This window comes from Trachypithecus francoisi, unplaced genomic scaffold, assembly GCF_009764315.1.
Source record: "Trachypithecus francoisi isolate TF-2019V2 unplaced genomic scaffold, Tfra_2.0 Lachesis_group21, whole genome shotgun sequence".
Taxonomy (NCBI): domain Eukaryota; kingdom Metazoa; phylum Chordata; class Mammalia; order Primates; family Cercopithecidae; genus Trachypithecus; species Trachypithecus francoisi.
This window is the reverse complement of record NW_022681467.1, coordinates 8,844,819-8,871,055: the sequence shown is the minus strand read 5'-3', so window position 1 is coordinate 8,871,055 and position 26,237 is coordinate 8,844,819. Positions and strand designations below refer to the sequence as shown.

General features: G+C 48.0%; 1 protein-coding gene across 4 annotated transcripts in view; it reads right to left on the bottom strand.

The window, feature by feature from the left end:
- Positions 1-922: 922 nt before the first annotated feature.
- Positions 923-26,237, bottom strand: part of BFSP1 (beaded filament structural protein 1) — a 48,379-nt gene continuing 23,064 nt past the window's right edge. For all 4 annotated transcript variants that reach the window (XM_033185546.1, XM_033185547.1, XM_033185548.1 and 1 more), the window contains 6 exons: positions 22,468-22,563; positions 19,430-19,522; positions 16,332-16,439; positions 5,609-5,829; positions 3,954-4,039; positions 923-2,047 (listed from right to left, as the gene is read on the bottom strand). In XM_033185546.1, the coding sequence (XP_033041437.1) occupies positions 1,092-2,047; positions 3,954-4,039; positions 5,609-5,829; positions 16,332-16,439; positions 19,430-19,522; positions 22,468-22,563 (1,560 nt within the window). In that variant the 3' untranslated portion in view covers positions 923-1,091. The remainder of the gene's footprint in view (positions 2,048-3,953; positions 4,040-5,608; positions 5,830-16,331; positions 16,440-19,429; positions 19,523-22,467; positions 22,564-26,237) is intronic.

Genomic DNA, 26,237 nt, shown 5'->3' with positions numbered 1-26,237 from the left:
AGCACTGATAAGTCTGAAAAATCGCCCCTTAATGGCACAGCACACTGTCAGGCACATAGTACATGTTCAATAAATGCTTGCTGGACTAATTAACTCATTTCTAAACACGGAACTTACACAGTGACACTTGACTTTGCTTCTTTAAACCTGACCTGGGATTGCAATCTCTGAGTGAGAAAATTTTAAGTATCTCATACCAAGTACATTTGGTACACATATGGTGGCAGATGACATTGGTATCCTGCCTATGACCCCTTGACCCTTAGTACTTCCATGTATTTCCAGGCCTGACTTCCTAATGCCAGCACCTAGACGTCTTTGCCCGACAGCTTTCTTGGCCCCCAGAGAGCACACCTCCCACTGACTGCCAGGAGCTGGTGTATTAATACCCCAGCTCCCTCATCCCTCAGGGAGGCTGACTCTGAGGCACGTGATCTGCACTGTCTCCCAGAGCTCCTCAGTGGCCCCTGGTGTAAGCTGATTTGGTAACGTGCACCTTATTGGTTCCCTCCTTTTCCCTGCCTTCTCCACTGTCCTATTTGTGCATCCTAAATTCATATTCCAATGAAACTTCACATTCTCTGCTTTGGGATCAGCTTCTGGGGGAATCCACGCTAACAGAGATACCTTTAATAATTTCATCTCTAGGAAAACACCCATCCACATAAGCATGCATTTGTGCTTGAAGTGAAATGAAGATGAGTCGGTGTCATCAACCAGCATGTTTCTGTGTGAAATCCAGAAAATCCAGCATCCAGACTCAGATGCTCTCGGAGTCTCTAATGAGATTTATGAACCAGGATGAAGAGCATGTCTCTTTCCTAAATGAGGATGGTGTGGTGGCCATTTAACAGAGCATCCTTGTCCTCAGGAAGCTGACCCACCTACATTCCCAAGGTCCCTATTAATTAGACAAAGGATGTGCAAGCAAAGAAAACATTTTAATGAAGGCTTCATTGGCAATGCCAGATGGGTCAACTATGGTCTAATCCAAACAGGAACCCTCACCCTTTTATCATTTGCTCTAAAATATCAAAGCATTACCCCTACAGTGGCCCCAAAGACATTTTCTCCCATTAAGCCTGGGCATTTTAAGAGCTCTTCTCTCCTGATTTCTTCTTGTCTGACTTTGTCTTTCCAATCATGGTCTCCACGATCACAGCAGTTTCTTCATATGTCTGAATGCTCTCTGTGGAAATCTTCTCGATAGATTCCACCACTTCTACTGTCTTATAGGCCAAAGCCCTGGGAGGGCCTTTTTCTGGCAGGCTTCTGCCCCTAGTCCCAAGCCCCTCGGCTCCATCCTGATCAGCCACAGGCTTTGGAGGCTGGGGTATAGACGGTTCCTCTGTACCGAGTGTGACCACGGGACAGGGTCTCCCAGACCCCTCGTCCTGCTCCTCATCCTCACGTTTCTCCTCAGGGACTTCCAGCTCTTTGCCATCTGGCTCAATCTCCTTGTCTGTAGGCTGCTGGTCAACTGGCTGTCCATCTTCTTTCTCCTGCAGACCCACCCGCCCATTCTCTAAAGGGGGCTTAGGTGACTCAGGAGAGGGCTCCAACTGGCCATCATAAAGCACAGAGTCTTCCTCAATGGAAACAGCCACCCCACCTTTGGCTGTGACGGAGGAGACACAGAACCTAGGGTCCACGTAATTGGCATCCCCTGTGACCAGCACGTGCCGCTCTTCGGTGTAGAGCTCAGTGGGGGTCTCAGGCTCTTTCGGGCTTCTCACTTTCTCCTTGACCATCCTGTATACTTTCCCAAAGCTTTTGCTTATCTGCCCTCCATCTGGCACATCCTCTGGAGCCCCTTCTTGTGTCAGGGGACTTACTTCTTTACTTTCTGATTCAAACTTAGATTCACTTTCCTCTTTAAGTACCACCTGTACCAGCTTTGTGTCTTCCAAACCTTTTAATGGTGCATCTTCCAGAGCTCCGTTGGTTTTGTCTTTTGCTATAATCTCCTTTCTCCTTGGAACATTCTTGGGGAGGCCTTTTTGTCTTGGTTTTGCTGCTGTTATATCCTGCAGAGCCCTGGTAAGATCTGGAGAAACACACAGGCAGAAATTCAAGTATAATTGTTATTGAGAGGGAAAGAAAACATGCTGGTTGGAAAACAGGCTAACTCTCTCGGAAACAAATGCTTTTTGTACTAGGGTGGGGCTTCCCTCATCTGGAGCAGAAGCAATGGAAGAAAGGCCTTGGCTTTGCTGCTCCATGGCCCAGGCTGAGGTACAGCTGGGCGACTCTGGACAAGTCACTGGATGCCTTTGGGCTTTCAGAGGGAAGGTGCTCCCTGTTCTGACACCCACAGTTCACCACCACATCAGGCAGAACCTACCAAGGCACTCAAGGCCATTGTCCTGACACTCAATGGGAGCCCTAGCCCCTGTTCCCACTGCAGCCCCACTGAGCTCGCAGCAGACACTTGGATCCATGGAAGCCCATTCCTCAAAGTTATTCTCTCCTCTGACTTCCTCAAAAGAGAGACGACAGAGCTACCTGGGGGCTTCTGACATGCTCAGATGGTCTTGGGTCTGGGAATGGAACCCGTCCACGGTGGATCTACCTCATTCCATATTTAGCTCAAGCTAGATAAATGCCACCCAGCTGCGATTAGCCTCCCCTTCCTCCCAGGCCAAGAGAGGAAGCAATGCTATGAAATTCAGAAATGACAGGAATCCCCTGCCCCAAGTCCACCCTCCTGCTTCCAGACCAGCTGAAAGGAAAAACTAAAAGTTGGAGAAGACACACAAAACTCTCACCTGGTATAATTTATGAGGCTTCCCGGCTCCACCCACACAGTGAATTTTGAACTTTTTTAGCCCAAAAGTCATCTCCTGCATCCCTTCCCACTGGTAACCACAGGGCAAGACAGACCAAGCACCGACATCAAGCACGGCTGATTCACAACAGAGAGCAAGCCAGGTGAGCTGGCAACAGCAGATGTGGGTCACAAAGCCACAGGTGCAGGGGATGCAGAGAGGGACAGGGCACAGGAAAACTGCTGGGAGCTGGTATGCGAGGAGGAGGTGCTTACAGGACTGCATAGAATCTCAGGGCCCGGTGCCAAAAAACTCACAAGACCCCTTAATCCAAATTATTAAGAATTTCAGAACAGCACTAGCAGAGCATTCAGCCAAGCTGGGACCCTTCTGAGAGCAACTCCCAGGCAGGGCTGTGCACTTGCAGACCTGGCCCTGGGCATCCGGCTGCAAGGCCACTCCCTTTCCAACCACGTTGACTCTGGAATGCCACTTCCATAAAGCCCTCTGAGCTGTCTGGAAATAAGGATTTCAAGGCCCTATATGTATGAGCATCCATATTATCACCTTCTCTTTTCTTCCCAAATGCTGGGCTTATTCAGAACTGGGAGATTTCAATGTGAGGTGAGGTCTCACAGACCAAATGGTGAAGGCAGATGCCACATTTACCAGCCAAGCTGTTTCTGCCTGGTTTGAGGGAGGGGAGAATGAGCAATGACTGAGCAGCTACTCTGCACTGGACACCATGTTACACGCGTTGGCACAAACCCGTTGATTCAATGTGGGGAGGCGGTGGGATATGATCCGGTGTTCACTTACTGCCGAGGGGAGGGAGCAAGAAGTGAATATTGAGTTGTACTTTTCGCCCAATTAAATGCTTTGTGTTGCAAAAATTATTGCTGTCAAACCATAAAACAAATATGAAAATACAAAATAAATGCCTCACGTTATGGATGGCATGCCCAAGGTAGCCTAGGCCTCAGTGGGTTTTTCTCCTTATGAACTTCTCAGCTCAATCACTTAGCAAGCCATAGAGGGCAGAGGGTGGGAAGGAGTCCTCCCTCACATAAAAGCATTTAATTTCCAGATGGATCTGAAGCAAGCATGAATGTTAAAGTCAGGAAGAGAGCTGCTTGATTTTTTTCAAGACAGAAAAAACAGAGGCCCAGGGTTGGGGAGCGTTACCTTTCCCCCCGGATCCAGTGCTGAGAGAGACTCCGTGGCTCTGGGTGAACAGGGGAATGGGAGTTTCAATGAAGGCAGAGCTCAGCCTGTCAGAAAGAACCAGAAAAAACAAGCCAAACAGATGGTCAGGGGCAAGAGCGACTCTCGCTAATGTTGAGCAAAAATGAAAAAAGAAAGCTTTCTCTAGACCAAATTGCTCACAAATTAGATACCGTTTTAAACAGACAGCCATACACACATTTACACACTGGATGAGGACATAAAGGAAATAATCATTTCTTTGAGCTCAAGAGTCATAAACTGTGAAACATACCTATAAAAAATTATAAAGTAGGGATTGCTTATAACCTAAAAACGCCACTTCTCCATGAGACAGTGCCTTTTTGATGTTTTTGCCTTTTTGTTTTTTTGCCTTTTTGATTTGCCTTTTTGATTTTTTTAATTAAGAGTGGCCAACTCAGGCTGAAGTATTTAGGGCAAACAGGGTATGATATCTCCAACTTAAGATATATGTATACATACACACACACACACACACACACATAGCATATATAAATAGAGAAAAATGACAAAAGCAATTGAGATAAAATATAAACAACTAGTGAATCTGGAGTATTCAGGAGTTCCTTGTTCTATTCTTGCAACATTTCTATCAGTTTAAAATTAGACCAAAATCAGAACTTATAGATAAATAAAAGAGGTACCCAGTCAGCTTTCTGTGAAGCCCTGTCCCAAAACAAAAATGTTGAAATGCCAATTCCAGACTTATTCTTGCAGATGTGTGCATAAAGTGTTCACTGTGACATAAATACAATGTGGAGTCATGCCAGATACACTGAGCAGCACTGGAGAAACAAAAATAAAATCCTGCTTCTCCTGCCAGGCATTCGTCTGCGCACAGCCAAGACAGAGCACCCAGGGCGAAGGGAGGAGCTGCTCCTGGTGGGGACCTCAGTTGTGGAGGGCTTCTCTTTTCATTCAGTTGAAACCCAGGAATTTAGCAAGACTGGAGTGAAGAATCACAAATTAATTCCCAGCCTGTTCTCCGGGCAAATCACTGTAGCTATGAAAATGGACATAGCTGGAGAGAAAGAGAGAATTTCCCAGCTGTCTTAAAGTGAGTAGGGATCGGGTCACAGCTCCATTATGGAGGAGACCAGACAGCCACATAGTGACAGCCACAGACTCACCCAGTAAGGCGCTAAGAATCATGAGGATGGCAGCAGGAGCACCACCAACACCTCTGAGTGCCCTCGAGTGCCAGGCTCTGTGCCAGGTAGCTCACCTGCAGCACCTCATTAAATACTCCTGGGCATCCCACCTGCTGGGACACTTATGTCTCCAGAGGCCTATGAGCAAAACGCTGGCTTCTCAGTGAGGCCTTTTCTGACCACCCTACTTAAAATTGCAAGCATTCTCCCATCACCCCTATCGCCACCGCCCTCCTCCCTGCTAGAACTTCCTCCTCAGCACTGGTGGTACCTTCATCCTCCGTCTCCCCTATTAGTTTTCCAGCACCCATGGGGTCAGGAATTGTTGTGTTTCCTTCCCTGCCACATGCCCACCTTCCTAGAACTGGGCCTGGCACACAATAGACACTCAACAAAGAGTTGTGGAAGGAATAAGTGGCCCGGATGGGGAGGGCAGACTCTCACCTGTTGCCTTCAATCTCGATGATACGATGATACCGGTCCAGCTCATTCTTCAGGGTTTGCTGGGCGACCGCCAGCTGCCGGCAGTCGTAAGAAGATTTCTCCAGGACCCGCTCTGTCTCCTCAATCTCCTTGCGCAATGTCTCAATCTGCTCATTATAAAGCTGAATCTCATCGTCGTAACACTCATGGGCACTTTTAATAGCTTGTTCCAGAGTTGTTGTCTGCAGGCAAGGACACACTGTAAGAAAATCTATCCCCCTCCTCCCCTAAGAGACAGACCTCACCAGGAAAAGGAACCCGGACTCAGTGAATGTTTTATTTTGTTTGTGTGTTTCTCTGCCCATTAGAGATTAGCAATGAATCACTTTGGAATCCTTAAGCTAAAAACAATGTGAAAACTGAGCTCCTGTGTCCTTACACATTTTTTTTTTTTTTTGATAGAGGATCTAACTTTGTCACCAGGCTGGAATGCAGGGATGCGATCACGGCTCACTGCATCCTCCACCTCCCAGGCTAAAGTGATCCTTCCACCTCAGCCTCCTGAGTAGCTGTAACTATAGGCAAGCACCAACACACTGGGCTAAATTTTGTTGTTGTTCTGGTAGAGATAGGGTCCTGCTTTGTTGCCGAGGCTGGTTTCAAACTCCTGGCTTCCTCCTCCTGCCTCAGCCTCCCAAAGTGCTGGAATTACAGGCATGAGCCACTGCACCCAGCCCTTCTTGCACTAATATCAGCACCCTCTGCAATTAACCCATAAGGAGGCCCACCCCAAAGGCAATCTGAAGACAAACCTAGAAAATAAAACAAAACCTAGGCCAGGTGGCTCACACCTGTAGGTAAAATAAAATGAAACCTAGGCCAGGTGGCTCACACCTGTAATCCTAGAACTTTGGGAGGCTGAGGCCAGCAGATCACTTGAGGTCAGGAGTTTGAGACCAGCCTGGTCAACATAGCGAAACCCCATCTCTACCAAAAATACAAAAATTAGCCGGGTGTGGTGGCACATGCCGTAATCTCAGCTACTTGGGAGGCTGAGGCAGGAGAATCACTTGAACCTGGGAGGTGAAGGCTGCAGTGAGCCAAGACCACACCACTGCACTCCAGTCTGGGCAACAGAGCGAGACCCTGTCTAAAAGGAAAAAACAAAACAAAACAAAACAAAACAAAACAAAAAAAACCCTGCTATCCGTGGAATAATAATTCAAATAAAGTACATTCTTCAGACTTTAATGAATTAGCATAAATCCAATAGCCAAAAAATAAGGAAAAAGAAGAGCATACTGAATAGATAAGATGCTACTTTTATTGAAATACAGAGTGGGAGAAAAGTTTCCTTGTTCTCATTCAGTCACTGTGGTGCTTTGATTTTCTGCCGAGTTTAGATCGGCAGAGTTACATTTATGTTTTGGTAGCTAAGGTGTGCGTGTGTGCATTTGTGTACACATAAAATAATGTCAGAGAAATACATTAATCAGACCAAGTAAAAATTAAGGCAGGAAAATAGAAAGAGATAGTTTTATGTTCAGTGTAAGAACTTGTGATGATACATAAAGACCCATAAATGCTCAGTTGTGTGCCACATAACAGTACTGCAGTCAACAATGGACTGCATATAGGATGGTGGTCCCATAAGAGTATAATGGAGCTGGACAATTCCTGTCACCTAGTGACAACTGCAACCATCCTAGGGCCGTGGAGCCACACGTTCACTCACATGTCTGTGGGGACGCCGGCATAAACAGACTGGGCTGCCAGTTGCATAAAAAACTTCTAGCACACGCAATTATGTACAACACATAATACTTGACGATGATAATAAACAACTAAGTTACTGGTTTATGTATTTACAATACTACCCTTTTTCTCATTATTTTGGCTCGTAGTCCTACTTATAACGAGATGTTTCTGGTAAGACAGTGACGCCACATTACCCCAGCCGCAGCCTCCTGCATCTCACATTTCCCACATCCCTTGATTGTAATATTTTCTCTTGTGCTTAAGTGTTATTACAAGAGTCAAGAAGCTTTAAAAAATGTTAAAAGTTTATAAAACAGAGACGAAGGTAGTCATGACTCTTTTCCAATCTCATTCTTGAGTAGGAAAGAATTTGACATGCATGGTCCTCAAAAACAAAACAACAAAACCACACTTCTACCTAGCGCAGCCCTTCTGGAACTCAGTGTGCACTGGAGCAGCCTGAGGGTGTTAAGAGCCTGGCTCAGCAGGGATGGGGAGCTGGAGACTCCGCCTTGCTCACCAGCGCCCACGTGATGTTGATCCTGCCGGGCCACGGGCCACAGTTTGAGTCACGAGGGGTGAGACATGCATCTATATTCAACCTCAGGTATGTCCACGACAGGCATTTCCTACATCCAGACCTAAATGTACCTACTGGACACCCTGGAAGATGATCATTGCTGTCAAAACCCAATTCTTCACTTTATACACTTTATGCCCTTGGATCATGAAATTCCTTAAGTCAAAATGTAGCTTTCAAAGTAGTTTGGCAAGATGGCTGGGTATGGTGGCTCACACCTGTAATCCCAGCACTTTGGGAGGCCAAGGTGGGCAGAACACTTGAGGTCAGGAGTTCAAGACCAGCCTGGTCAACATGGTGAAACCCCATCTCTACTAAAACTACAAAAATTAGCCAGGCGTGGTGGCCGGTGCCTGTAATCCCAGCTACTCAGGAGGCTGAGGTACAAGAATCGCTTGAATCTCGTAGGCGGAGGTTGCAGTGAGCCGAGATTGTGCCACTGCACTGCACTCCAGACTGTGTGACAGAACAAGACTCTGTCTTAAAAAAAAAAAAAGAAAGAAAAAGGAAAAAAAAAGCAGGTGTTCAGCCATAGATCTGTTGCATCAGGAGGGAGGAGGAAGGGAAGAAAAGGTACACGTGCTAAGCACTTTGGGGAGATGTCTGTCCAGTCCACGTTATCCCTGCGTTTGATGTCAGCCCCACCCATCCACAGGCAGGGTAGCAACAAAGTGACGCCACTCTCCTGTGCCGAGTTACAGGACCAGGGGTGGGCCTGACCCAGGCTGGCCTGTCACATGCCTTCTCTCCCAGGAATCTGGAAAGGGGTCTCAGAAATCGTAGAGTTTGGTGGCAGGTTCCAGACTACAGGGACACATGAACAGGTCTGAGGCTGTGGCTCTGGAATGGCGAGCTTTCATATGCATGGCAAAGTTGAGAAAAGTAATTATTTGGAGAGGAAGAGAAATGAAGCCAAAAGGCAAAGACAAACAGAAATTAGGCAGCCGTGGCAAGAGAAGGAAGAGGAGGAAAAGGAGACAGACAGCAGCAGCCTCAGCTCCCAGTTCCTGGTTCCTAATTCCTGATGCACACCTCCTCTCAGATTTCATGCCCTGCCTTTTATACCCTGCTCCTTGGAAAAAAAAAAAAAAAAAAAAACAGTACCTTTCCAGGGTAGAAACCTGGCAGACAGCACCTTAACCAAGAGATCAGAGTTAATGTCACCTACATGAGGACCCATCCACAAGATGAAATACTCAGGACACAGCGTCACTCCATGGGGGTCTTGCCAAGAACGCAGAACCTCCATCTAATCCTGAGAAAACATCAGGGAAACCCAAAAGGAAGGATGTGCCACAAAGCCACTGGCCTGGGTTCTTCCAAAGCATCACGGTTATGAAAGACAGAGAAAGATTGTGGACCATCCCAGTCTGGGGGAGACAAACAAGACATGACACCCAAATGTGAGTAGGATCTAGACCAGGAAAAAACATGAATGGAACAACTGGTGAGATTTTAGTGCAGTCTATTAATAAGACAGGATCATTGTTAATTTCCAGGTTTTTATCATCGGCCCGTGATTTTGAGGAAGCTGGATGAGGGGTATATATTGGAAACTACTGTGCTGTTTTTGCAACTTTTCAAAAATCTAAAATTACTTCTGAATAAAACAAGAGTCTCCTTCCTGTTTCAGCTAGTGTGATCCGGTTTCTGTTCCTCCAAGAAATCTGGATTCAAACAGTCACGTGTAATAGCAAATACAAGTCACACACACTAATGTCTGGTGCAGCCACATCTCACCCACACCAGAGTGTTTACACACTCTAGGAAACACCTCCAAGGAATTATGGGGATTTAAAAGACCTCTTTGAGGCCCAAAACTTAAAGAAGCATTGGAATTACATGGTGAGGGAAGTGTGAGGGGCTGTAGAGAACACAGAGGAGTCATGTGTTAGGGGATGGGGCAGGAGGGCTCATGAGACAGACTATTCTCACTTTTATTTTTTGAGACAGGGTCTCACTCTATTGCCCAGGCTGGAGTACAATGCTGCCATCAGGGCTCACTGAAGCCTCGATATCCTGGGCTCAAGCGATTCCCACACCTGTCTCCTCAGCAGCTGAGACCACAGGTGAATGCCACCATGCCCAGCTAATTAAAAAAAAAAAAAGTGTGTAGAGACAAGGTCTAACTATGTTGCCTAGGCTGGTCTTGAACTTCTGGGCTGAAGTGATCCTCCCACCTTGGCCTCCCAAAGTACTGGGATTACAGGTGTGAGCCATAATGCCTATTATCTGTCACTTTTCTATGTTTGAAATCTTCCATAATAAAGAGTAAAAGATAAAATTACATATGAAGAGAATGTACCCCAGACGACTGACCCAGGAGCTCTGGAGCGGCCATCCCCTTTAGGGGTGGGTTATCCAGCCCAGAGCTGGGGTAGTGGCTCGTGCTGGTAAGTCCTAAGCTGGGCCAACTCACCAACCTCACAACAACCTTATCAGGGAGGGGCTGTCATTATTTCCACTTTACAGATGAGGAAACTGAGGCACGCTGGCAAAGTGACTTGCCCATAAATACCACAGCAGGATTCGAATCTACCTGTACAACGTCTGAAACACCTCCCAGAACCAGGCCATCCCTACCCCGCACCTCAGCCTCCTCCCTGCTGCGGGCAAGCAATGTGTAAGCACACACACGCACACATATGCACACACACACACACTCCAGGGTCTCTGCAAACTCCCCATTCCCACACAGCAACAGGCCAGCACCAGCCTGTTCTCTCTGAAGACATGGGAAAGTCAGTGTGAACCATGCAGAGACCTCTCCTTGCAGGTTTTCACTTAGCAAAGTTTTGAACTGTAAATAGAATCACAAAGCATCACAAACTGGGAAATGAGAGACCAGGAAAGTCACCTATGATCTTCTTACCCTACAAGTGGAGTGTAATCTTTTTATATCTCATGAAGTGGTGACTGTTATTTTTGTGGTAGTGGTGGGGGGTGGATGGGTGAGGTGTTTTCTTGGGTATGCATTTGTGTTTGTTTGAGGAAGGCTGCATGTTTTAAAGGCTGGAGATTCTCTGCTGCAGCACTATGGGAGGAGCTCCTGCCCTAGGCACCCCCACAGCCACCATCCCCCACGTGACCATGAGGCCCAGAGCCCTTCAACCCTGCACTGGTCGCAGATGCTCTACAGGATTCTGCTGAGTCCAGTGAAGTGATGACTTGGTTTATAAAACTGTACTGCTGTCTATATCAATGTGGTTTTTATAGCTCCATAATTTAAACCTTTCATCAGAAGGAAAGGTGTTCAGGAAAACCTATTGAGCCCCTCTCAGAAGCTCAACAGGAATGGAGATGCCTGTGATGACAGCCACCGTGGCACGGCATCCACTGCCACCCAGCACCAACCTGGCCAAAGAGAGTGAGACACGGACCCTCCTCTAGAAGGCCACAGGCCAGCAGGGGAGGGACGCCCAGGGCATCTCGGAGGGAGAAAGAGGCTTCTAGGAGGAGGCACGACCGGTCCTAGGAACTGAGGAAGGAAAGGGACTTTCAGAAAGGAGAAAAGGAATGAGCAAAGGGGCAGGTCCCAGAAACTGCAGGGGGAGTCAGGAGACCAAGAGAAGAGAGGTTGACCCAGGGTTCCTCCAAGAGTGGAGCCATGTGGCAACCTGAACTTTATCTGGAGCCATGTGACTGCTATTTCTGCCTGGACCGTTAGATTGCCTGGTTTATATCTGTCTCCCCACTGGGCTGTGAGCTGCTGAGGGCAGGACACAGGCAGGAGCCTGACGCGAGCCCCATCTGGAGGGGCGAGCTCCCACCTCAGTCCTTGGGACCCCAGAGGAACTTTGGGTGCAAGGTCTTCTTCTTCTTTTTTTTTTTTTTTTAAAGGAAACGCATTACACACTGTCTTACACAAACTAAACCACTAGATGGTGCTAAGTGACTTTAATGAGAAATGAGACATGGGCGGTTCCCACTTTGCAATTTTAAAAAGTGACTTTCTTTACTTCCCTGTCACAGAAACTCTCAGTCCATGCAATTTAGGGAACTAGAATTACCTGTCCTTTCCTCTCCACCTGTCCGAAGTGCTTCCTCCAGGGCTCTTAGGGGTATATGTGCACTTATTTGAAGCAGAGGCTTCCAGCTCCAAGCCCAGGCACTGTTCTCCCATCCTCCGCCCAGCCTCTCCCAGACCCAGCCCGCAGAGCCAAGCCGAGGGCTTGTGAAAACAAGGCGCACCGGCCCACCCCAGAGCTCCTGGGTCAACGGTCTGGGGTGCCTGTGAATTTGCATTTCTGTCAAGTTCCCAGGTGGTGCCGCCGCTGCTGGGACGGGGACCTCACCCTGAGGACCCCTGCTGTGGAGAGTTCGGGAAGCTTCGAACGCCCTAACCATAGGCGAACCCGCTGCCAGGTCCTGGGGCTACCAGATGCTCTCCCTCGGCCCGCCCTCCACCGAGTTCCGGCCACAGTGCGGGCCCCGCCCAGAGGTGTGTGGTCAACATCTTCCTTCAGCTCTAGCTTAGCTGCTACATAGGAAGCCACTAAAACCTTTAAAACCAGCAAAAACCCAGCCACAAACATTTGAAATGAGGCCCAAGCCTGGGACACAGGGGGACGGGGTGGAACATTCGCCCCCTCCCTGGGACCCGCCCCTCCCCTGTGGTTCTCAGTGTGGCTCCTGGACCGGCAGCAGCACCATCCCCGGAACACCTGAACATGCAGCGTCCCGGGCAACAACCCAACCCCCTGAGTCAGGAGCGCCCAGGCGCGCACAGCCACGTCTGGTTTTCATCAGAGCTAAGGAGGCAGAATTTTGGCCCCCATGACCGTTTCCCCCTCGGTGCTACACCCTTGAATATGTTACATGGCAAAAAGGGACTTTGCAGATATAATTAAGGTTCTTAATCAGTTACCCTTTTTTAAGGAAAGGAGTTTATTCAAAATTATCCCCAATCACAGGAGCCCTAAAAACAGAAGTCAGAGAAACGCATAAATCCAATTCAATTAGATAAGACGCAGGAAGAGGGTTCAGAGTTCGCTGCCGGCTTTGAACATGGAGGGGCCTGAAGCCAAGGAGCATGGGCAGCCCTGTCACCCACTCCTGACCAGCAGCCAGAAAAGAAGGAGGGTCCCCACTCCTGCCAAGAACTTGAATGAGACTGGAAGCAAATTCTCCCCCAAGAGCCTCTGGACAAGGGCCCAGGCTGGCCAACATCCTTCTTTCTACCTTTTAAGACCCAGAGCAGAGAAACCCATAGGACCCGCCCAGACTCCCCACCTACACAACTGCGATGACACAGGTGCTGTTCCAAGCCCCTGTTAGTGGTGACTCATCAAGACAGCAACAGAAAACGGACACAGCCCTGTTTCATCAGCCCTATGCTACAGCTTGTTACTGAGCATAAGCACATCTGTCATTTTATACAAAATGATTCAGTAATATTTTGATAACTGTTTTAATATAATTAGTTTCTTTTCTTTTTTTTTTTTTTTTTTTTTGAGATGCAGTGGCTCAATGCTCAGCTCACTGCAGCGTCAACCTCCCCAGGCTCAGGCAATTCTCCCACCTCAGCCTCCTCAGTAGCTGGAACCACAGGCATGCACCACCACGCCCAGCTAATTTTTGTATTTTTTGTAGAGATGGGGTTTCTTCATGTGGCCCAGGCTGGTCTCAAATTCCTGGACTCAATCAATCCACTCACCTTGGCCTCCCAAAGTGCTGGCATTACAGGCATGAGCCACCACGCCCAGCCTGGTTTCCTTTAAATTATCTGTACTTTATTTTATGCCTTTACCATCGTTTTTCTGAGAAGGGGTGTCCATCAGACTGCCAAGGGTGGCAGTGGAGGAGGCAGCACAGAAGAGACGCTTGAGACCCTACTTTAGAGACAAGGGCAGCAGAGAAAAGCCAGCAAGTCCTCCTGCAGCCACTAAGGACAGAAACAGGTGGCCAACCAGCGGTTTCATTTCACGTTCTCAGAAACCAGGTTAATCTGTTGTGAAATTTCTTATTTTGATACTCAACAAATACGTACATGTACATAGAGGAAAATTATTTTTGTCCTGGAACTGGAATTTGCCATCTAGGCTGGGGTCCTTCATCTTTCTCAGTATCTCTAGGGCAGTGGTTTTCAACTTTAACACCACCGCCCCAGGAAAAACCGCATTTCTCATTGCAAGCCATACACATCAGATAGATGTGTGTGTGTGTATTTCTTTTTTTTTTTTTTTTTGAGACGGAGTCTCGCTCTGTCGCCCAGGCTGGAGTGCAGTGGCCGGATCTCAGCTCACTGCAAGCTCCGCCTCCTGGGTTCACGCCATTCTCCTGCCTCAGCCTCCCGAGTAGCTGGGACTACAGGCGCCTGCCACTGCGCCCAGCTAGTTTTTTGTATTTTTTTAGTAGAGACGGGGTTTCACCGTATTAGCCAGGATGGTCTCGATCTCCTGACCTCGTGATCCCCCCGTCTCGGCCTCCCAAAGTGCTGGGATTACAGGCTTGAGCCACCGCGCCCGGCCATGTGTGTATTTCAACATATCCATATGGATGTAGAGATAAAACGAGGGCTTCACAAAACAAATCCTCCCTTTTGCTTGCTGTACACTCTGTTTTTCATACTATATTTTAGTCTAGCATTTTGTTGACTTCCTTTTACATGCCAATCAATTCTACTGAGTTCATTTTACATCCAAAAATGAGTTGTCACTAGCCGTTTGGAAAACACTGGTCTCTAGGACCATGACTGGGCTTGTATCCATATCCCTATTCACATACACAGCACACACACACACACACGACACATACACACACCACATACTTCACATATGCATCCCACATATATCACACATACCACACATATCACACACACACCCCACATACACAAACACATACAACCCTTATTCTATCCTGTCAGAGCCTCAGAAGAAACCACACACACCCCAGTCACCAGGATGACGCACATGGTCCCTGAGCCAGGGTTTCTCTCGCAAGAAGGAAGAGTTTTAAGGGCCTTACTTGGTTTCTCCTGCTGCGATCGTCAGCTCAGGGGACCACCACAGACCCGGGTTTGCTTTCCAGCAGCCCCTAAAAGCTGCTGCACTGTGAGTTTTGTGTGGTGCGTGCTGGGATGGGAATTAGGAGGTGAACTCCAAGGTCCCAAAATGAAATCCTGAGCAGACATGGGGGCACTGGAAATCAATAAAAAGCGCAACATCTAGTTGTGGCTTCACATTTTTTCCCATTTTGTGGGCCCTGGCAGGACAGAGACAGAGTAACACCTAACGTCCAAATGGTCCGGGCTTTCTGAAGCATCCGATTTTTACATGTTTTGCTCTCTTGTCCCCATGTGTACTTGTTAAACCAAATGTCAACTTACTTTTTGGTTTGGGAAACGTGGTTAGAAAGCCATACAAAGGTGCAGTATTTTAACCCAACCGTCCCCACGGAATGCCCTGCTGTAGGGTAACGAGAAAGAAAGAGAACTGGAAGGAACCAAGGAAGATGAGCCAGGAAGTAGCCAAGAAGGCACAGGCCACAGGACAGCGTGGGGCTTTTCTATTTTGTTTTCAAATTAAGCTTCACCCGGCCGGGCGCGGTGGCTCAAGCCTGTAATCCCAGCACTTTGGGAGGCCGAGACGGGTGGATCACGAGGTCAGGAGATCGAGACCATCCTGGCTAACACCGTGAAACCCCGTCTCTACTAAAAAATACAAAAAAACTAGCCGGGCGAGGTGGCGGGCGCCTGTAGTCCCAGCTACTCGGGAGCCTGAGGCAGGAGAATGGCGTAAACCCGGGAGGCGGAGCTTGCAGTGAGCTGAGATCCGGCCACTGCACTCCAGCCCGGGCGACAGAGCGAGACTCCGTCTCAAAAAAAAAAAAAAACAAAAAACAAAAAACAAATTAAGCTTCACCCAAAAGGGGTGGGGGTAAAAATGTGAGCTTTCCACCAACACCTTTCTAACTAGAAGCAAACACTGATACAATCACTCCTTCCAGGTTGTAATCAAATTCCGAAGGAGAACTGTTACCATGAGAAGAAAAACAGAAGCACAGATTTGAACAAGTGGAGGATAAAAATCCCTACTGTGTCCATTTCTTCTTATTCTTACAAAGCTTGACCTGGGCAAAATGAATGCATGATGTAGACACTGGGGCAGCCTAAGCCTCGAAGGGGAGGGCATGACTTAAAGGAGTCCCAAGGGGCACCTCTGAGGGGCCAGGAATGAGCGTGACGCCTGTGTTCACTGGCTCGGGACTCTCCCTTGTCCTGGAAAACTCCTCAGTCCAGGGCAGAGCAGAGCGCTTGGTCACCCACTCCGAAAACCCCGTTTCTGCCAGGAACATAGGATATGTTCAGCATGTGACAGCTCCTCAAGCTGCATGCGTGTGCTGCGTGTAACACCTCCATAAAACATGTGGGAAGCCCCAATGCGCATGCGGCAGACTCAAGCGTACCTGGGCCTGCAGCTCCACTCTCTGCGCCTGCAGGTGGGCGAGCACCTCCCGGCCCTCCTCCAGCTGACTCCGCAGGGCGGCCACCTCCCGCTCCGTCAGGAGCTTCTCCTGCACAGAGAAGGCCAGAGTCAGAGTCACAGGACATGCAGAGAGGAAAAGGGCAGAGAAGGTGTGGGGCCCTGGTATGGATGGAATATCCGTGTCCCCCTGAATTCTGTGTTGAAGTCCTAACTCCCAAGATGAAGGTTTCAGGAGGTGGGACCTTTGGAAGGTGTTAGGGTTAGATGAGGTCATGAGGATGGGGGCGCCCCATAATGTGATTAGGGTCTTTGTAAGAACAAGAAGAGACACCAGAGCCCCCACCCCGCCCCCTGTCTGTCTGTCACATGAGACAAAGCAAGAAGGCAGCCATCTTCAAGCCAGAAAGAGAGCCCTCTCCAGACACCAATTCTGCTGGCACCTTGATCTTGGATTTCCAGCACCCAGGACAGTGAGAAATAAATGTCTGCCTGTCAGCCCTCCCGTCTATAGTATCCTGTTATAGTAGTGTGAGGAGACTAAGCCAGGCCCACAGTGCAGCCATCAATGGCTTTTGCTTTGTCTTCAAAGTCTGAACCTCCTTGGGAGTGTGAAACGCCGGAACCAAGTACCAGGAGACCAGAGCTTAGACCTGGCTGTGCCGTGAACCTACTAAGAGACTCTAGAAAAGACATTTGACTCTCAAAGCCTCGTTTCCCCTTCTGTGAAAAGGAAAACCTGGAATGCACACTCTCTAAGAAAATGAAGGTTGGTTGGAGCCGCTAGCCACACACTGTGCTCAGATGTCAGCGCAGCACAAAGCAGGAACCATCAGCCCCAATGGGTGAAAGAGAAGTGACGCTCCAGGGAATGGCTGGAAGGAAATCCTCCAACCTCTCCACACTCTGCCACGCAAGTGCCTCTCTCCTGACCTGCCTTTCCACGTTTATTAAAACATATTCAAACTGTTTCACAAAGGCCTGACTGCTCAAGAGCCAGGCCTTCTGACACAGAGCATATTGACTCGAAGCCACACAAAATCAAACACCAAGTCTACACTGAGGGTTTCTGTGTCCAAGCCCATGCATGGAAGGCAGCCTCTGCTTCAAACACCTTACAAAGTGGCTGCAGCAGTGACACAGACATACAGGAAAGTGACTGTCTAATTTGACTACAGAATTGCTAAACGAAGACTCATAAAGATGTGATGCTTTCTCAATTGGTGCTTCTCCATCCTGAGCATGCCCACGAGTCCCTGAGGATCTGGCTAAGATGCAGATTCTGCCTCAGTGGGTCTGAGGCTGGGCTGGACACTCTGCACATCTCACAAGCCCAGGTGATGCTGATCGATGACATCAAAGTCAGTCCACTGTCTGTGTACTTACGACTTAGAAGGGTCTTATTACAACGGAATAGACGATACAATTCAAAAGGTATGCTCGGATGTAAAACACCTTTGAGTTAGAGGACAAAAGTGGGTTTGAAAAAATAAAAATAACATCTCTGGAAAGGGATCTCTGGCAAAGAAGATTAAGACTTCCAGAAAAGCATTTTTAGGCCTTAGTAGCAACCTCAGTTACATCCACTAAGGACAACAGGATCCTGAAACGGTAATTGGTGGGCATTTCGGACAAAACTATCCTCATGAATGCCAAAAAAGGTAACTTTCCTGTCTCTTAGATGATACTTTGCAGGGTTCAAAAGTGTCTTCTAAAGCAAATTTGGGGGTTTCTTTAGCTTTGTATAAAATAATTAAGATGAAAAAGTTCAGGCAGCCGGTGACTCCAGCCCATGGGTTCTGCAGCAGCTTGTCTGCATGCTGCTCCTGGGCAGGCCCCACCTCCTAAGCAGCCCATTCATTGACTTGGAGCATGGCCTTAGCACACATCTAGGCAATTGCAAGTGTCACCAGGGTTGAGAGCCACCATCCTAGGTCATCCTTGCAAAAAGACCCAGAACCTTATCTCTTGCCCAATCCACCAAACCCTGTACTAGCCTACCACAACCTCTGGAGAAGGGACACTGTAACATTTTTATTTTAATTTGCATCATATCCAGTGTTTTGGGGTTTTTTTGTTTCTTGTTTGTTTGTTTGTTTGGAGATGGGGTCTTGCTATGTTATCCAGGCTGCTCTTGAACTCCTAGCCTCAAGTGATCCTCCCACCTCAGCCTCCTGCGTAGTTGGGATTACAGGCACGAGCCACCTCACTCGGCACCAGTCTATTTATATATATATCATGCTATGCATCACAAAATTCCATAAACCATATTAGGAAAAAAAACTACATCCTGTTGAGCAGCTAGAGAGCTAAATGAAGAAGGAATTTGGAACATAATATCGGAAATAATTTTTCATATCCAAATCTTTAGTTTTTACAAATCGGCTTCAACAGTCTCTATCCTTTCCCACTAGTTTCTATGCCACAGGCTCACATAATCATTAGCAGAGCTCCGTCTTGAAAATATATTCACTAATTATCTGAGATTCTCTGTATTTTAAATTCATTAACAGATTGATAGGGAGAATAAGGAAACAAACCAATTTTTTAAATGGGCAAGAGGCTTCAGCAGATACTTCCACAAAGAAGCTATCCGGATGGCAGATGACTGCACAAAAGGATGTTCAGCTTCCTTAGTCATTAGGGGATGCAAATTAAAACCACCACCATTAGAAGAGCAAAGACACACTAAAAAGCTGACATACCAAGTGCTGACAAGGACAGGGAGCCACAGAAACCCTCACGCATTGTGAGTGGAGATGCAACAATGGCACATCGCTTTGGAAAGCAGCTTGGTCATTTCTTATAAAGTATGCAAGGAAGAACAGCTCATAATTCTCAAGAGAAAATACCGAAGAAAATGGTCAAGGACGCAGTTTACATCCTCATGTGTCTAAATATTGGCATTTACAGTACAAGAAAAATATCAGAAGAACAAACTTCAGATGAGGATACAAGGCAGGAGTGGGGAGTGGACCCTGGTGGTCGCCCTCACAGTCCAACCTGTGAGCCCTTCCCTGGGAGTCTGCAGATACAGCTTCCCGCCAGGGCTGGTTTGCCTTTTCCTGCTCCAATTCTTACCTCCCTCATCCCACTCGTCACAATGGATGCTGGAGGAGTGGTGTGGATGATCTGCTGCAGGATGCTGATATAGGTCTGAACTTCCAGAAGATTCTGTTAGGGGAGGGAAAGCATTCTCGTTATAAGTTGAGCTGTGCTGGTTTTTCCTTCTAGTACTAGATGAGCACAGGAATGGACACTTCCACATGCTGCATCATCACATATGGGACAGACCATGACCAGGTTCAGGAGGAAGAAGAGACTGATGCATTTGCTGCCATCGGTGGGCCTGCCCACATGTGCACCATGCTCATTCCTGGCCCCTCAGTCTCCTTTAATCTTCACAAGAACAATGGGGCAGATGAATAAGGCTTGCTTTATTTCACCGTTTTTCTTCAGCTACATTGGTGCATTGGTCTTCACAAAGTCCTGGGTGGCAGAGGCACAAAAAACAGAGGAGAAAACCAGCCCTCACCAGACATGGTGGCTCACACCTGTAATCCCAGCACTTTGGGAGGCCAAGGCAGGTGGATTGCTTGAGCCCAGGAGTTGGAGACCAGCCTAGGCAACATAGTAGGACCTCATTTCTACAAAAATTTTTTAAATTAGCTATGTGTTGTGGTGTGCACCCGTGGTCCCAGCTACTTAGGAGGCTGAGGTAGGAGGATCACTTGAACCTGGGGGTGGGTGGAGGCTGCAGCAAGCTGTGATCACCCCACTGTACTCCAGCCTGAGTGATAGAATGAGACGCCATGTCAAAAATAAATAAGTTAAAAGGCGCCGTGGAGGGCACAAAGGACCCTTTCCAACACCGGCAGTGTTTCAAAGAATGGGCTTTGGTCAATCAGGCCTGGACTAAAAGACTTACTGGCTATGTGTGACCTCAGGCAAGCTATTTAAACCTCCTAAAATGCAAGTTCTTCTATAAAACAGGGGTAACTATATGTAGGGATGCCTGATCCCCTTTACCGGCCAGTGCCCCTATCCCAAGCTCTGTGAGTAACAACAAATGACACAGCCCTCTGCAGAAAGCAGCCCTTGATCAACAAATGGTCATCTTGTCTAGGAAGCCACCAGGCCCTGCCTTATCCCCAACCCAGGCCAATGACTGATGGCACGGGAGTACAAAAGACCAACTCTCTCGACTCCTTGAGGGACCCGGCTGTGGTGTAATTCACAGAGCTTCCCGTGGGATCGTGAGAATGCCACAGCTGGACTCCAGTTGAGGACACGTCCTTGCTGTGCTCCCTGCCCTGTCTTGCCCCTTTCCTCCCCTTCTCCTCAGAGCCCTCCACTAAGACATCAGTGACAAAAAATCACTACCTAGAGCTCTGCTTATAGGGAGCCTGACCTGAGCACTATTTCACGAGGCTGCTCTTGGGATCCGGTGAGATACTGCAGGGGAGCCTCACAGTGTGAGCTATCATCATCACCATCATCATCATCAATATCATCCTAAATGGCCTGGAAGAATTCTTCGAGCTGCTTCAAAACTGCCCCAGGCACTGTTCCCAGGATTCCATCAAATAGAGCAGAAGCAAGGAGGTGGGTGGAGAGGAGGAAATGGCTGGGCCTAATGGAAAGTTGGAGGGACCCTGATTGGAGCAGACAGGGCTGGTGTACGGATGCAGGTACACACTGAGGTAGGAAGGGAACTGCAGGTTCACTGAGCACTTGCCAAGCTCCAGGTTGTACCCATGTTCCCACATTGTCTTAGTTTGGGTTTCCGCAGAAGCAGACTCTGGGAGAGGGATCTGGGTATAAACAGTTGACTGGGCAATGATGCCAGGAAACATGATGGATGGAGTGGGAAAGTGAGGCAGGGAGGGCGGTCAGCGAGGGCTATTACCAATGAGTCACCACTGTGAGCACCTGGAACTCAATCCTGGTGAGGATCTCTGGGTGCCAGTGCAGAACAAAAGCCTCAGAGTTGGTCTACAAAGGCGAGAGGGAGCTGGGGTGTTTATACACCAACTCCCATCAGTTCCGGTTGAGGCTGCTCCCTGCTCCCGGGGACAGGAGTTCCTCAACACCCCACTACAGGTGGAGCAGCCTCCAGCTGCTTGGAGAAAGTCCTCAGGCAAAGCTGCAGGGATGGCAGTGGGAGGAGGCCAGAGTCCCTGAAGAGGGAGGCCCTGAGGCACCCACAGGTCTGCTACACTACTTCACCCACACCACTGCTGGGAAGGAGAGCCTGCATTTGCATTTTGAAGATGAAAAAGCAGCTCAGAGAGGTTAGGCCACTCACCCATGGTCAAACAGCTGCAAGATCTGATCTTTCAATTATGCCAGGGCCCACCACAGTCAGGCCTGTGAGGAACTGCTGGAGGCTGGGGGAATCTGAGCACTGCAGGAGAGGAAGCTCCTGAATAACGTGCTCCTGCAATTAACGGGTTCAGAGGCAGGGCGAAAAACAAGCCTTTTTTTTTTTTTTTTTTTTTTTTTGAGACGGAGTCTCACTCTGTCCCCCAGACTGGAGTGCAGTGGTGTGATCTCGGCTCACTGCAAGCTCCACCTCCCGGGTTCACGTCATTCTCCTGCCTCAGCCTCCTGAGTAGCTGGGACTACAGGCGCCCGCCACCGCACCCGGCTAATTTCTTGTAGTTTTAGTAGAGACGGGGTTTCACCGTGGTCTTGATCTCCTGACCTTGTGATCCGCCTGCCTTGGCCTCCCAAAGTGCTGGGATTACAGGCGTGAGCCACCGCGCCTGGCCGAAACAAGACGTTTTAATGTATCTTCTGAGCAGAAACAGTTGATGGACTGTCACTTAATGAAGACGGATCTAGATAAAATCACTTTGTAAATTATACTGTACAATATAGATACTGGTTCGCAACACCACGGCCCTCAAACCACACCCACTACTGCCCACTCTTCAAAACAGGTCTGGCTCATTAAGCCCTGTCCAGTGACCAATTCACCCCTATTTGGTTCAAGGGAAAATGCACAAAGGTATACCACTCTCTAGCAGTCTGTTTTCAGCCACAGTACCCCGGGCATATCTGATCAAACCCAAACTGGGTTTTCTAGAGGAAGGGCTTCAAGGGGTCATGGTTACCTTCTTGTGCCTGTCCTTCGCCGCACTGATATCGTCTTGCAAGAATTGGGCTTCCAGCTGAAGGCGCAGGTTATGCAGCAAGGCTTCATCAGCTTCCTGCAATGAGAGCCACATATCCCTGGCCACAGGCACCATGGAGCACAGGGGTAAAGCTAGCCGGGTATATGAGCACACAGACCACCTGGGAGCTTACTGAAATGCAGACTCTGATTCAGTAGGTCTGGGAGGGATCTGAGATTATGCATTCTAGCAAGGCAATGGCTTAGCCCATTGGACCTGTTCTAGAACAGCAGTTCTCAACAGAGGGTGATTTTGTCCCCAGGGGGACATTTGGCAGTGTCTAGAGACATTTTTAGTTGTCACCACTTTAGTGGTAGGGTCCTTGTATTGGCAACTAGTGGGTAGAGGCCAGGGATGCTGCTAAATACCCTGTAATACACAGGACAGCATCCCCTCACAACCCTGCACACAAGGAATTCCCTTGCCTAAAGGGTCAATACGGCCAGGGTTAAGTAACCTTGATCTAGAAAGATCGGAGCGCTAGGTATATTTACATACCAAATAAAGTTAATATTTAAGTAACCTCTGTATTTGTTCTATATCTCATCATCAGTGAGTTGGGTTTCTAAGACTGAAAGAAAGAGTTTTCCCTTAAATCCTGAAATCTGTATTCTAGTAGTTTTCTCCCAAGGACTGTTAACATTTACCCTGAGAAGATGCATCTTTAATACAAAAATGCATTTTTTAGAATGACTGGTTTGTGAATAGCATTTGTTCCTCTAAGGTTGGAAACTACACTGATCACAAAAGGTTGAAATTTCTCAGGAAACTTTCTGATAATTCACTGGCTCTTACCTCATTGATCTAGTTTGAATACACCAGATAGGTATGAAAGAATTATTAATGCTCTTAATAAGATTGTGCTACGATGTCCAGAAGTGACTTATATACTTCGGCATCTTCAGTGTGATATCACAGGTGAGCATTACTTGGATTCGTCAGGATTCCCCACTCTCCCAAGATACCTCTGCCATGCACACCTGCCAACACCTGAGGCCTTGGGAAGTGGATTTTTACTGACTTATTAGTGACTTGCTAATAAAATAATGAATATTAGCAATGGGCTGTCATTAATCAAGGGGGACACGTGGTTTGGCTAAAATATGTAAGAGACACTGTCCACGCTCGCATGAACAGAGTTATGACAGTCACGATATGTGGACTGGCCATGAGATGTAGAGACACTCCCCACCCTTGTGCTACTAGGGTTTCAGTTCTGGCAAGGCCTTGAGACTGTTCTCTTAAGAAAGGCACTTGGGGCCAGGCACCGTGGTTTACGCTTGTAATCCCAGCACTTTGGGAGGCTGAGGCAGGTGGATCACCGGAGGTCAGGAGTTCGAGACCAGCCTGACCAACATGGAGAAACTCTATCTCTACTAAAAATACAAAATTAGCCAGGCGTGGTGGCACATGCCTGTAATCCCAGCTACTCAGGAGGCTGGGGCAGGAGAATCGCTTGAACCTGGGAGGCAGAGGTTGCAGTGGGCCAAGATCACGCCATTGCACTCCAGTCTGGGCAACAAAAGTAAAACTCCATCTTGAAATAGATAAATAGATAGATAGATAAATAAATAAATAAATAAATAAAAAAGGTACTTGGTTCCTCAGTTGCTCCTGTGAAAGACCACTGGTGTAGCAAGATTTCTGATTGTCCGATGCTGACAAGAAGGATCCTGAAATTCTGACTCTATTGTAGCCTCTGCCTTAAATGAGCTTTCCATGCAAAGTGTTCTCTTAGCACCTAAGACACCAGAGCTGAGACTTCATGGAGCCTACACAGAAGGCTGTATGGACCCTTGGGGGGGGGGGGCCTGCATCACAATAAATGTTAATATTTAACAAATCTCTCTCTCTGTGTAAATTTGGTCTGAAGCATTAGCAAGATGGTAGGGGAGTGGCCAACCCTCATCCAACTTTATTTCACTTCCAAGTGCATAGCAAAGAGTGGCCCGCTATAACTTATCTGGCTGATAAAACTACAGGAGCTCTTTCTGTAGGCTTGATTACATGTGCAGCATGAAGAAATGCATGGTGGTTTTGTGAAGGCAGGGGCCATCAGTCCTTTCACACACATTGCGCTATCTTCCAAGTAGGATGCAAAGACTGGGTCAGCCACATCCAGGGATGAATCCCTTCCACAAGTGAGACCAAAGGAAATGGGCACTGAGACTGAGCTAAAACCTTGTTGATCTGACGTAAGAAAATACCCAAAACCTGCAATTCGAACTCCCAACATTGCAGGTGCTCCACAGCCACGTGGGGCTGGTGCCTGCCATACTGCATGGCACGGCTCTGTGGGAGCAATTTTCGGCAATGGAAGATCTTGTTTCTCCTCAGTGTTCCTCCAGGTTTCTGCTCCAGGGTGAATCCCCAGGTAAGGAGCCCTCAGCAGAAAGGGGAAGGACACCAGTGTCCAAAGTCGTTCCTCACCCTCGCCCCTGGACTCTCCTGTCTAGTCTCTCCAAGGCTCCTCCTGATTCCTGGCCCTAGCACCGGGCCCCTGCTGCCACCAGCACCACTGCCCACGGGGAGAAGAAAGAGCTTCTGGGAAAACTGCTCCCTTCAATAAATCTACACATGGTCTGAAGTTTTTTAGGTTTTTTGTTTTAAATCAGAAATAGAAGAATGAACCAAATTACAAAAAGGGACACATTTTTCCAGATCCAGGACACTGAACTGTCCAAACTACAAGAATATGAAATCTAACTATGGGACTTAGCTTCTGAGCTCATTCATGTGTTTAATTAATTAGCCATTGACCTTTAAAGAGCTCTGCTTTCAGAGGGTTACCATTCTGGGCCCTTAATGATGAGTCCTCACATCCTGCAACCCAGGGACGACAGTGAGGGAGGGTCTAATGAAAACTCAGTTGTAGCGTTTCTTCTTCCAGAAGGCGTGCGCTACCCAGCCCGGGGCGATCAGACCCAGACTGATGCACTCCTGCAAATCGAGGCATTCCTACCCCAGGGGAAGCAGGTAGACCCCTTGGAGATCCTGGTGCCTGGTCTTCTGAAATACCCAGAAGTATTTCACAAGCTTGGGAAGCCTTTTGTAAGAGAAATGGTGGAAAGGGAAGCCTGAATCTTTCCAGCAACAGAAAAGGGTGGAGGATTCAGAAAGACCTGGGTAATTTGTAAAATACAAAAAAAAAACAACCAGACCTCAGCAAAGACGGAAACCAGGGCAGTCTCAGGAATCTAAGAAGCAGGAGTCAAGGACCTGTGCTCAGAGTGACCCAGCTCTGAATCAGTTCAACCCTGCATCCCTCCCTCAGGAGAGCTGTGATTGGCCAGCACGGGTCACATGACCACCATCTTGCCTGACAGCTGGACCACATGATGGGAAAGAAAATCACAGTGTTCCCGGAGGCACCCCACTCCCTTCAAAGGCAATGGTTCCTTGTGGAGTGATTCTCAGCCCCAGGGATGGGACCACACCCTCAGAGAGGCCTGGCTAAATCTGCGCCCGAGGTGCAGGAGTATTGGGTGGATGTTGTTCTATCTTCCCTCTGCCCATCTTAAGACTGCTGAGGATGGGGTGGGGTACAGAATTCTCAATCACTCTTACCAAAATGCATCCATGATTGAGCCACAAAGCTGAATGACTGGAAACAGGGCTTCAAGGACCCTTTGTGTGATTATTTATAAGGAATCAAACATTCTAAATTTTAGAAATAGAAGGGACCCTAGGGGTCACTGGTCCTCAAACTT